This window comes from Cucurbita pepo, chromosome 7 (assembly GCF_057944985.1).
Source record: "Cucurbita pepo subsp. pepo isolate OVF chromosome 7, ASM5794498v1, whole genome shotgun sequence".
In the NCBI taxonomy this organism is placed as follows: domain Eukaryota; kingdom Viridiplantae; phylum Streptophyta; class Magnoliopsida; order Cucurbitales; family Cucurbitaceae; genus Cucurbita; species Cucurbita pepo.
The window spans coordinates 1,680,867-1,694,031 of record NC_141804.1 but is presented as its reverse complement, the minus strand read 5'-3'; the positions used below and the strand labels follow the sequence as shown (position 1 = coordinate 1,694,031).

General features: G+C 35.6%; 2 protein-coding genes across 3 annotated transcripts; both read right to left on the bottom strand.

Annotated features, from left to right (window-relative positions):
- Positions 1–730: 730 nt before the first annotated feature.
- LOC111798759 (gibberellin 3-beta-dioxygenase 1-like) lies at positions 731–2,508 on the bottom strand. The gene is made up of 2 exons (XM_023682086.2): positions 2,066–2,508; positions 731–1,742 (listed from the first exon to the last, which is right to left on the bottom strand). Exons 1-2 carry the CDS (start codon positions 2,506–2,508, stop codon positions 1,160–1,162), a joined length of 1,026 nt encoding a protein of 341 aa, XP_023537854.1. The 3' UTR covers positions 731–1,159.
- Positions 2,509–4,091: 1,583 nt separating this feature from the next.
- Positions 4,092–8,001, bottom strand: LOC111799289 (protein TIFY 8-like). Of its 2 annotated transcripts, none has more exons than XM_023682773.2 (6): positions 7,590–7,998; positions 6,773–6,951; positions 6,215–6,681; positions 6,025–6,112; positions 4,473–4,704; positions 4,092–4,368 (listed from the first exon to the last, which is right to left on the bottom strand). In XM_023682773.2, the coding sequence occupies exons 1-6, from the start codon at positions 7,864–7,866 to the stop codon at positions 4,295–4,297; spliced, it is 1,317 nt and encodes a 438-aa protein (XP_023538541.2). In that variant the 5' UTR covers positions 7,867–7,998; the 3' UTR covers positions 4,092–4,294. The 2 variants fall into 2 exon arrangements, with proteins under 2 accessions (XP_023538541.2, XP_023538542.2); XM_023682774.2 differs by having other exon boundaries at positions 4,224–4,368; positions 4,469–4,704; positions 7,590–8,001.
- Between the last annotated feature and the right edge of the window lie 5,164 nt (positions 8,002–13,165).

Sequence of the window (13,165 nt, the reverse complement as noted above, 5' to 3'; positions counted from 1 at the left end):
CGTCATCATTTTTTCTTGTTGTCACTTTTTCTCCGTGATGATTATTTGTAACCGTCCAAGCCCACCGCTAGCAAATATTGTCGTCTTAAAATTTTTTTTCCCAAGTTTCCCTTCAAGATTTTTAAAATGCATCCACTTGAGAAAGGTTTCCACACCTTTATAAAGAATGTTTGATTCCCTTCTCCAACCAATGTGGGATTTCAGAATCTACCCCCATTGGGAACCAGCATCTTCGCTGGCACACCGCCCCGTGTTTGGCTCTGATAAGATTTGTAACAGTCCAAGCCCACTGCTAGCAGAAGATGTCTTTTTTGGATTTTGCATTTCGGGCTTCCACTCAAAGTTTTTAAAAACACGTCCATTAGGGAGAAATTTTCACACTCTTATAAAGAATGCTTTGTTCTTCTCTCCAACCGATGTAAGATCTCACATAATTTGAATTCCTTAGTTGTCTTGGACACATACCAGTTATCTGAGCTGCTGCAGCTGATATTATGTTTAAGAGTGTAGGACCTCTGTCTAATGAAGTTTTTGTTTGTCCTTTTTGGAAAACCTTTAGGTCCTGACGAAGAAAATTAAATAGAGGATAATAAGGGCTTAGTATGAAAAGACTATTTAACCAGGAGTGAGGGATGGAACCTTCTGCCTTAGAAAGGGTAATAAATGTCTAATCTTTAGCAGTATACTCAACTCAAATTAACAGGTAGAAAAGTCGATGATTGAGGAAAGTAAAGTCGGCAAATGTGAAAGTATAGAGACTAAATTATCATTAGGACTAAACTATTATTTTCGGTATCTAATGTAAAAGTTTGGATTATAAACCTTCCCGCTCTATTTTAGCTTTGTTTTTGTTCCATTCGTGTGTGGCCCTCGGAAAAAAAAAACCTGTTTAGATATCTCAACGAACTCATGGAGATTTCTTAACTCGAGAATAATCTCTCAAATACTAATGCTATGTTGTAAGATGCTCGATTTTTTCTTTCTGTTATCGATTCCTTTGATAGAATTTGCAAATCAAATCGTAAACAAGCTAGGTTTCCAAACTATTACATAGCTGTGTGATCATCAAACTTGAGGATCAATTAAAAACAAACCCTTATAAATGTAACTAATTCTTTGGAAACCCTTTTGAAAATGAAGACAAAAGGGGTTTGAGTGATTATATTTTGATGGTAGAAAGTCCCTCCCCATTGTTTTTGGCCTTCATGGTGAAATATTCTTTCACACTCACACAGCGATAGAGAGGAGTTTGTGGTGATTCACTCAATGCCTTGCAATGAGGTGTAATATATAAATAAGGTGGTGGATAATAGAAATATGCCAATGAAAATCTATGCACCTTCTTCCCTTGTATCGTAACCCGATGAAGAATGCTCCGAAATCGCCCGTTCGACATAATGTGGAGAAGGTCGCCAACGTTGACAACGAAAGAACCTCTCATTGGAGACAACGGAATCCAGCCTGCTTTGTCTTTGAAGATTTGGAGGCCGTCATTGCATGCCTGGTGAACGATGGTGAAGAGGGAGGTGTCGGTGTGGGCAGCAAGGCCCATGACTTGGTCTGGATCAGGGCACGGTGGATACGAGTTCAGTTGGAGGGCGGTGTAGGACTTACCCGAGTCGTCCATGGAAGACAACAGCTTCATTGTCTCTTCCTCGGAGATGTCAAGAAACTTGAAGATTAACTTTATTAACCTATCTGATAAGCGCTTCATTTCGCTTTGATACTCTTCCATTACATCACTTGAAAGCCAAAAAAAAAAAGTAATGAGCAGGATAAAAATGTATATTCAATAAAAGATAATATGAGTTTATGTAATTAAAATATAAATAGATTTAAACTATTAACACTTCAAGTTAAATTATCATTAGATTTTTGTGATAAACAATACCGAGAGTTTCACTTCTAGTACGAGTATTCTCATGATGGTGTATAGAAAGATATTTTAATCTCAAATTTAGTTTAAACTACGAAAATATTTGAACGGGTAAGTGGTAAGCCCTAATTTATATGCATAGAGTGGTAAACTCTAATTGTGTACATGCATGAAAGTGCATGGATTTACCAAAACCGTTTAGAGTCAGATGGCCAAAGCTTCTTAGCATCATCGGCAGGAGAACCCAAGATGGTGAATCCTTCATGCCACATACATTTCGAATGATACTTTGATATTACGGCCGTGCCGTAGCCAGTTACACGGTCAGCAGACCGTAATGTCTTCATCTTCTCTTTCGCCGGTAGAGTGAACAGACGTCGAGCCTCCTCCTCCATCTTAGCTATTAGGGTTTTGGAGATACCATGGTTAGTCAACTGAAACATTCCCCATTGCTCACAGGCCCTCCCTAGGAGCTCCGATGCCCCGTCGTCGAGAAGATCAATCGATGGAAGCGAAATCTTTTCGTCCAAGTCGATGACCGACGATAACTCATCGGAGTCCGGCCACAAGTGAGATTCAGGGACGGTTTGAACTGAATTGAAGTCGAGAGGAAGAAACTCTTTATCTGCCATAGCTGCATAAATTCAAAGCAATTTTCTTTTGCTGATATTTAAAATACTAGCATTTTCTTAGTACAAAGAACTTGCAAAGAAATCCATTTATGGGAAGTAACAGACAGAATAGTAACTTTAATATTTTAATATTTTAAATTATAGTTTACCATATATATTATATTTAATATTTAATTATAAATTAAATACTTAGATATTTACCTTATTATCCGTAATATTTTATGATATTTTATTATAAAGCAAATACCTAGATATTTGCCTAGTTACCAGAGGTATCTTTAGAGATATCTTTCCATATATTGTTCTTTCCATTTATGACTATTTTCATATATTGTAATTTATTTGATTCAGAGAACTTTTACAAACCATTTAAGTACAGTAAATAAACATTCTCAAATAGGGCATATATGGGAATTGCCAAGTTGAAGATGGAGGGGAAATTAATGTTAGTACATAATAAGAATAAAATTATAAGTTTACTTACTTTATTTATATGGGTATTTATCTTTTAAATTAAATTATAAGTCTCCTCTTTCAACTTTAGAAATTATCTAAAGAGTTCTTAAATTTAAAAACTGTCGAATAGTTTCATGAACTTTTAATTTTGTGTATAATAAAGGGTGTAATGTATGATCTGAGTTGGAAAAATCATTTGGACCAACCCGAAACTTCTAGTTCATTGGATTGGTGATCTAAACAACTTGAATATAGTTCATAAATCATCCCAACCATCTATTTTCGAGTTGTATTGAGTTGGGTTTTTTGGATTGTTTTTTTATTTATTTATCTATTTATCCACCACCAAACATGTTAAGTTAATAACTAAAGTCTCATAAAACTCAAATATTAAACATTCACACGTCACAATGCATCACTAGCAGCGGTTATAAACATGAAATATTCTTATTTTTCATAATAATTTTAAAAGTATGGTCGGATTGAGCTGTAACCATATTTTCTGGTTGGTCATGTTGACTTGACCAAAAATAAGTCAACCCGTGAACCGATCTGAATTTTTCGATTTTCCTAAAGTTCAATCCAACCCAAAAAAAAAAAACTTAACTCAACCGAGAACTTTATGATTTGGGTTGGGTAGTATGAGTTATTTGGATTCTTGGGTCATTTGAACACTCCTAAACGGTAGATGGTTGACTAAAAAAATCTACGAGGGTCTCATAATACACGATTTATAGTTTTTATATAAATAAATATATATATATATATATATATATATATATATCTTTGCAAATATTTTTTAATAATGCTATGTAGGAAATACAAATTTTCCTTTCAAAGTTCTTCCATACGGTAATTGGGCCTAAGGCCCATATGGAGGTAGCTTGGCCCAGTCACTTCCGGCCCATAGGATAACTCTTGTCCAAGCAATTCCAGTCTAGTAGTTTTATTTTATTATTTATTAATATTATTTTAGTAAACTCAGTGTATTAATTAAAAATATTTTAAAATATATTATTAAATTGACCACAAATATAATAAAATGATTTCGAGTTACAGTAACCTAATCCGGGACAAGCCATCTTAAGTAGTTATAAGCTATTCAGAACAATTTCTTAAACAGCAAGTTCCATAAAAAGAAAGGGAATTCATTTCCATTGCTCATCAAGTTTAAACCCGGAATCCCCTCCCCTCGAAACAAAACGGTAAGAAAATACAACAAATATCGAAGCTAAAAAGTACCGAAACAAGGACGGGCGCCACGAGAAATGCCTTACAACAGCTGACTTTGATGCATTTCGAAACATTCGTTTGAGTCGGGGAACGAATATCACAACTCTCTCTTCTTCTCCGCACTCGAATCAGCAGCAGCTTGAACTTGGTTTCTAACATCCTTACCAACTCCTGTTTTTGTTGCCATAAGAACAAAAATATGTCACGCAACGATTCGATTTCTCGAAATAGGTTGGTTTCAATTCCGTGCCATAGATATATATTCACGCACCCACCTGCTGATGCTGTGACTCTCTCGACTGAGCTGGCTATGGGAGCTGAACTCCCGGCAACACAGCTTTCTACGAGCTTCTTTGGCAAATGACGAGGTGGTGTCACTTGCCATACCGATGTCGAGTTCTCCGTTTGGAGTTTCGCTTTCGTTAACTGGCCGAGCAGTTGATTTTGTTGCATAGTTAGCTGACCACGATCCCCGCTTGACCCAGCTAAGGCCATTATAACATCGGCCTGAAATGCAATGAACAGCTTGTGATTAGAATGTGACATTCATCTCAATTATAATTCTATCGATTGGAGAGAGGAACGAGTGCCAGTGAGAACGCTGGCCCCGAAAGGGATGGATTATGAGATTCCATATCGGTTAGAGGAACGACTACCAGTGAGGACGCTGGCCCCAAAGGGAGTGTTGTATTGTGAGATCCCACATTGATTGGGGAGGAACGAGTGCCAACGAGGACGCTAGCCCCTAAGGGAGGTGTATTGTGAGATCCCACATCAATTGAAGAGAAGAACGAGTACCAGCAAGGATGCTAGGCCCCGAAGGGGGTGGATTGTGAAATTCCACAACAGTTGGAGGAACGAGTGCCAGTGAGGACGCTAGCTCCAAAGGGGGTGGATTGTGAGATCCTACATCGATTGGAGAGGTGAACGAGTGCCAACGAGGACGCTGACCCCGAAAGAGGAGTGGATTGTGAGATCCCACATCAGTTGGAGAGGGGAACGAAACTATCTTTATAAAGGTGTGGAATCCTCTCCTTAGCAGACACGTTTTAAAACCTTGAGGGAAAACCCAGTAGGGAAAGTCTAAAGAGGACAATATCTGCTAGCGGTATGACGTTTCAAAGCATTGATGTCTTCGGTTTGATCTGTCAGGAATTACATGTAACAGACCAAGCCTACCGCTAGAAGATATTGTCTTCTTTGGCTTTCCCTTCTGGACTTCCCCTCAATGTTTTAAAACGCGTATGCTAGGGAGAGGTTTCCACGCCCTTATAAAAAAATGTTTCATTCCTCTCTCCAATTGATGTGAGATCTCACGATCCACCCCCCTCGATGGCACATTACCCGGTGTCCACCCCATCGGGGCCCAACGTCCTCGCTAGCACACTCCCGGGGTCTAACTCTGATACCATTTGTAACAGCCCAAGCCCACCACTAACAGATAATGGATGTCGAGCTACTCCCGACATTAAAAGAGTGCGACACATTTTGAGGTGCACCATTGTTTGTCCAATATATAACTTACAAGCAAATCAAGGGAAAGTCGTCCCAAGAACGGTCGATCTTTTCCAACGAAGTTAAACCAACCTAGAGAAGCTTACAGCTAACATAATTCGGTAGCATGGACTATCGAACATCATCGATTGGGTATCTAAATGAAACTTCTAAAATGCATTATGATTATGAAGTTTCTAAGCTTCTATCGTGTGAAATATGTCGCACGATAACGACGAGTTTAGCTATCGTTATCAAGTACTTGCCACTGTCACTTGGATGGTAAGAGCAGGACAAACATTCGTTCAAAACCACGTAATTTAGAACACGAACCTTGTTTGGATGAACGTCGTCAAAGACATGAGCTTGACCGCCATAAAATATCGTCATCTGCCGATCAGCAGATACAAGACCACGTCGACTGCGATTAACCAGTCACAAAGATAAGTAGCACGAAGACTAGCATTTTCCTAATAGGAAATGTGACAAAGAACCTATAATTTAGTATCAATGCAGGGTCTACCTTGAAGGCATAGAGGATTCGTGGTCGGCGATATTAGTCCCGGGCTTTTGCAAGCTGCAGCTCGGGAGCAGGATAGATGAGTTCCGTTCGGAGGTTCCACCACCGGGATAACTCGAACTCAAGATTCCAGGACCTTTGATTCCAGTTCGAGATCCCTCATCTGCAGCTGATTGAGATATATTTGGAGGAATGGCATTGGCATCTCTGAATCTATTTGTATGTAACTGAGGGGAAAACGGCATACTCGTCCCACGGGGAGAGTACTGTACGGCTGGAGCAGGACCGATGTTCATAAGCGTGGATCTCTCCCACTTGGTAACATCAGCATCGAGTCTACTACCACTTCCGATATGAGGTTGAAAGATAACCGACGCAGCGCTCGGCCTCATTGGCTGCTGCATTCCAAGCGTCACTTCATCGTCGTTGGCTCTTCGGTTAAGCTCCCTGCCTGCTCCATTTCGTAATGTCTGGGTTAAAACACGACAATATCACTAAACAAGGAGTGCAGCTAAAGTAGTGTTTCTTTCAGCAACTACAAAATGTGATATGCAATGAAACCTTCATCAAATGCGACTCGGAAGCCATGTGTGGAACTCCATCTCGATACGACCCGATAAAAACAGAATCCGACATACTTCTCTTATTCCCTATGATCCTATTATGAATCTCCGTTGTAGACATATCGCCCCTCGAGCCATAGAATGGAACGCCTTCGAGATGACTCCCGACCTGTCGGTCTACTCGTATCAATGAAAAACGGGATCAAACTTTTGCATTCATATACCAATTTCAAACTCAAAACATCTCCACACTCAAATGCTCATGATTTGGGTTAAGTTTACTATAAATTTCTCACTCAAATTCATAAACAAAGAACACAATAAGCTCAAAATCAGTGAAACAAGTCTTCCTAATCAGCACACCAAAGCTACTAACCTTCCTGAAAACAAACAAGAACACACGGTTTGGAATCACGATTCTCCACATTGGTATGATATTGTCCACTTTGAGCATAAGCTCTCATGGCTTTACTTTAGGCTTCCCCAAAGGCCTCATACCAATAGAGATAGTATTCCTCACTTATAAACCCATGATCTTCCACTAAATTAACCAATGTGGACTCACTCCCAATAATCCTCCACACACACAAAATCAAAGAACAAAATCAAAATCAAAATCAAAATGGAGTAATAACAAGAACATAACAACAATCATGATGATCAAACCAGTAATCATTGAAAATAGCGAATACCCTTTTCATATTTCAAGTAAAATCAAGCAAAAACACAACACTCAAGAGTTAAAACCCACAAAATCTTTCAAAACGAAGCACAAATAGACAATAAAGCAACAAATCCTCAAAGAACAGAGATACCAGAAGCAAGATCTGAGGTAGTAGAGATGGGGCCACGACCGCCGCTAGAGGAAGGGCCGCGGGAGGCGGAGGCAGCGGGAGATGGGTCGGACGGCCGCAAATCCGCCGCCGTCCGGGGAGAAAAACCCAGAGGAGAATCAGAGGGGTTTTTCATGCCTAAGAAATCATGGAAAATTGGATTGGGAGATGATTGTGGAAGTGGGTCAGTGGAATTTGTATGAACATAGGCTTTGTTGGAATCGGTGTGGTCATTGGTTAGCATAGTGTGGTGAGCCATTTATGAGCAGTTCATCCACTCCATTAAAATGGCACCCATCGCACGCTCTGAAACAGAGAGAGAGAAGAGGAGGAAGAAAGAGAGGGAAATTAAAGATTTGTGAAAAGAAAAAAAAGAATTATAAAGAGAGAACAAAGGAAGAGGAAGAAAAAAAAAATTTGCAGAGAATCAATGGGGTAATAAAAAGCAAAAGTTGGCATGTGTTCTGTACAAATTTATTTATTTATTTTTGCTTTTTGGTCCTCTGTTTTATTTTAATTCTTTTTGGGTTCTGGGAATACGAGGGGTATGTCAGCAATTTTATGAATATTTTATTTATTTAATGTAATTTTGTTTGGGAGAATATATTATATATATATATTGACAAAATAAATTAGGAGAACGAAACCTTCTTTATAATGGTGTAGAAACTTTTCTCTAATAGACGTGTTTTAAAATCGTGAAGTTGATGGTGATACATAATAGATCAAGTGGACAATATCGGCTAATGATGAGTTTTGACCGTTACAAATGGTATTAGAGCTAGACACTGAGCAGCGTGTCAGCGAGAATGCTAAGTCCTGAATGGGGAGTGGACACCGAGCGGTGTGTTAGCGAGGATGCTGGGCCCGACCTGAAAGGAGGTAGATTGTGAGATTGCATATCGGTTGGAGAGAGGAACGAGTGCTACTTAGGAGTGTGCTAACAAGGGATGCTGGGACCCACTGAAGAGAGGTAGATTGTGAGTGTTAAAGTAGAATAGGTCATTTTATACGAGATAATCTACTGATTTACTGGTTTGTTAGTCTAGATCATGGAGAATCTATTGATCGACCATGAGGAATCTACTGATCTAGCATGGATAAAAGAGAATCTACTAATTTACCATGGATAAGGGAGAATCTACTATTTTCTGGTTTGTTATCATGGATCAAGGCCCACCGTGTAATATACATCTAGAAACAGATGAGGTCTGTGACTCACACTGCCATTATCATGGATCAAGCCCCACCATGTAATGTACATCTACAAATAGACGAGGTCCGTGACTCACAGTGCTGTTCAACCTAACAGTGAGATTCTACATCGGTTGGAGAGACGAATGATTTCCACCGAGCGGTGTGCCAGCGAGGATGCTAGATCTCGAAAGGAGGTAGATTGTGAGAGCGCACATCGATTAAAGAAATAGGTCTGTGACTCACAGTGCCATTCAACCTAACAGTGAGATTCTACATCGGTTGGAGAGACGAATGATTTCCACCGAGCGGTGTGCCAGCGAGGATGCTAGATCTCGAAAGGAGGTAGATTGTGAGAGCGCACATCGATTAAAGAAATAGGTCTGTGACTCACAGTGCCATTCAACCTAACAGTGAGATTCTACATCGGTTGGAGAGACGAATGATTTCCATCGAGCAGTGTGCCAGCGAGGATACTAGGTCTCGAAAGGAGGTAGATTATGAGAGCGCACATCGATTAAAGAGATAAACGAGTGCTAGCAAGGATGTTGAGTCAATTATGAGAACCCACGTCGGTTGGAGAAAATAACAAAACATTTTTTATTATATTAAATTATATTAATTAAACAATATGTTACAAGAAAGTTGAATATGTAACATATTATAAGATTAATTATAGTATGATTGAGAAATAAAAATGAAAGTGGATTGTGTCCCATTGTTATTGGAGGAGGAGGGTGTGACAAATGTACCAAATCTTAAACCTTATATTAAAAAAAAATATACAAATGCAAAGTGAAAAGGCACTTTAATTCCGTGGCATTATTAAACTAAGGTTGGTGGCATTATTTGTTGTGCATCATCATCATAAGATTGAAAGCCTTATTTGGAATTATCTGCCACGTTCATGAATCAAATTATTCATTATTTTCTTCACTATTCAGAATGATTGGTGGATGTGAAACTTAAGATTTTATTTTCTTTTCTTTTTTAAAAAATCAAACAAATATCTTTTTCTTTTTTATCTTCTTAAAAAATTATTTATTTTTTTTAGTTTAATAAATATGAAGCGGGAAAGATTTGAACCTCCGATTTATTGGGAATATACCGTGCATGGTCATGACTCGTGCTCTCCATGTTCAGCCCAAGTTCTTCACTTTTTACCTAATTTGCAGAGAAAACGTAAAAATCATAAAAGCTTCTCGTATAAATATCTTTAACCTAATTCCTCGTTAGCACACTCCTCGTGTCTGACTTTGATACCATTTATAATCGCTCAAGCTCACTGTTAGCAGATATTGTCTGTTTTGATCAATTACGTATCACAATCAACCTCATAATTTTAAAATGTGTCAAGGTTAATTCCATAAATATATTATTTTATGGTTATAGTAAATAATATTTATTTTATATTTATAAATATAATTTTCATTTAGAATAGTCTAATACCGTTGAAAATATACGAGATTTTCAAACAAAGAATAATTTATTCGTTTAAAAACATGTCGCTTTGTGAAAAATAAAAAGTAAAGAAGACTATTTATAAAAGAATATTTTTTTCTTTAAAGTTTTTCAAAACACAATAGAACATGTTTTACACCAACAAAATTTTCAAACAAAACTGTCCCATAAAGCTAAATTATTTTCAACTCATGATTTGAAAGAAAGTTTTATTTATTCTAAAAAAAAAAAAAGCATTTAAAAATAAAATTTATAATTAAATCCCTCGATTTTTTCTATGAATTAAGTGGATAAAAAATAAATAGTTGTATAATAATAATAATAATAATAATTGTAACGACACATATCCACCGCCTAATAGATATTGTCCTCTTTGGGTTTTCCCTCAAAACTTTAAAATGCGTCTGCTAGGCCAAGGTTTCCACCTCCCCAACCAATGTGGGACATCACAATCCACCCGGCCCAACGTCCTCTCTGTCCTTCTTTCCTTCCTCCAATCGATGTGGAACCGTCCCCAAATCCACCCCTTTAGAGCCCAGATTCACTGCGAGCAGATATTGTTCTCTTTAATAGATAGTTGTATAATAATAATAATAATAATTTTTCATTCAATATAGACGTTTTATAAACTAAATTTGTAATTTAATATTTTATCTATAAATATAAATAATTAAAAAAATATATAGCATATAGGGAGAGATGTCGCAATCAAATAATTATTTCATATTTTCTAACATAAAATAGGATTTTGATGTAATCGATAAAGTAAAAATTGCAAGAATTCAACCGTACACATTCTTCCATTTTTTTATTCTATTTTTTTTTAGTTCAATGATGATGGAGGAAGACCAAAAATTAATGTTTTATATATTATTATATTGTACAAAAATAAAATAATTTTGTGACATAAAAATATTATATTTATTTTTTATATGTAATTTTGTATTTTAAAATTTTAATACACTCAATCTATTAAAAGTTTAGATATACAATAAAAAAATTAAATATATTAATTAAATCCTTAATATCAATCTCAAATCCTCTAATTTTCATCATTAATTAGTTAAAATTGTCAGGTTGAATGACACGACCTCATGTTAGGAGAAAGATATGATAGACATGGTTAATCAATAAACCTTGGCTCTGATACCATGTTAGATTGAATGAACCTATATGGGTTAGGGCTTGGATGTGAACGAGGATTACATGGTAGGCCTTGATTCAGTAACAAACCAGTAAATCAGTAAATTCTGATCCATCATACTAACAAACTAGGAAATCAGTAGATTTTCTCTAATTCATAACAGACAGTAAATTAATAGATTATACCAATAGATATGACATATTCTAAGTTTAACAAGAATGACCATTAAATTTGAACATTATTCGAGTTAGTTTGGGTTGACCTGATACTAAAAGTCGAGAGAACAAAATCATTGATTTTAATCCCATTTTTAATAATTTTCCCATATTACCCCTGCTAATCGTCTTATTTTTGGGCACGCCCCCCACCTACTAACCACTACCTTGCCAATCAACTAATAATTATTAAATATATTTATGTTGTCATTTTTTCCTTCCGATTTGTCCATTAATATCGTTGTCAAATTCCTCTAATTTATTGCATAAATTGAATTTTTTAAAAAGAAAACAATAAATTAAATTTTCTAAAAAGAAAATTTGTTATTCACTCGATTGTTCGATAGACATGCTTCAATTATGAAAATTTGACTGACAAATAATTAAAATTAAATTTCATATTTTAATTTAATAAATATAATTAGAAATTAGAAATATTATTTTTAATATTTAAAAAGTCATTTTCGTCATTTTTATTTCATATATAAATTTAATAATGATTATGATAGCGTAAATCTATTTTTATTTTAAATAATCTAATAAAAAAATATAAATTATAAATTTTTTATACGTCAAAGACAGAAAAGACGAGTAATGAAAGAGAATAAATATTATGTTCAAAATACATGAGAGGGGACAGTTGGAAAATGATTGATAGAAAATTATATATTTTATATTTTCTTATTTATTTATTTTTTAAAATGATTGATAGATAATACAATTTAATATTTTAAAAAATGTATTTTCTTATTTATTTATATATATATATTTTTTAATGATTGATAGATAATGCTTGATGTTGGAATACAGAAACTTTATTGAAAAAATCTACGGGAAAGATTTAATTTCAGACAACTAAAATAATATTTAAATGAAAAATTAAATATTTGGATAATAAATAATAATAATAATAATAAAAGTAAATTTAAAAGAAAAAAAAAATGCTAAATATTTTCGTAAAAATTAATATTTGAGAAATATGGTTCGAGAAATAGTTATTTGGGCTATTTTTTAGACATAGCCCAAACGTCATAAGAGCCCATTAACGGTTAAAAGTCATTTTTGGATAATTATTTTTTTAAATTTTATCCAAAAATGGATCATCCAAACCAATTCAATAATTTATACTAAATAATTAATTTTTTCATATACCATTTTATTTATTTTTTTTAATATTTTATTTTAACGTTCTCTCAAGACACTTTTAAGTTTAGGTTTAAAATTAGAACGACAGGAGAAGTAGTGTGTAAGTGAGAAAAACTATTGAACAGGGTTGTTATGAATGTCTACGGGATATGGAAAGTTATGGACATCTTTTAGGGTCTAATTGGTTGGAGGGTTTAGAGAACGGAAACGAGCTTGGACTTAGACACCTGTGTCTATCTCGAGATTTAGGATTATTTATCCGAAAATTGTATTTTTTTTCTTAATTGAGTGTCGTTCCCTTATTTTTATTTACCCGTATGAAGATTTAGTGTCAAGGCATGTTGTTCCTTTACTGTCATTTTAGGTATTTATGTGATGAAACCTTCCCCTAGCGGACA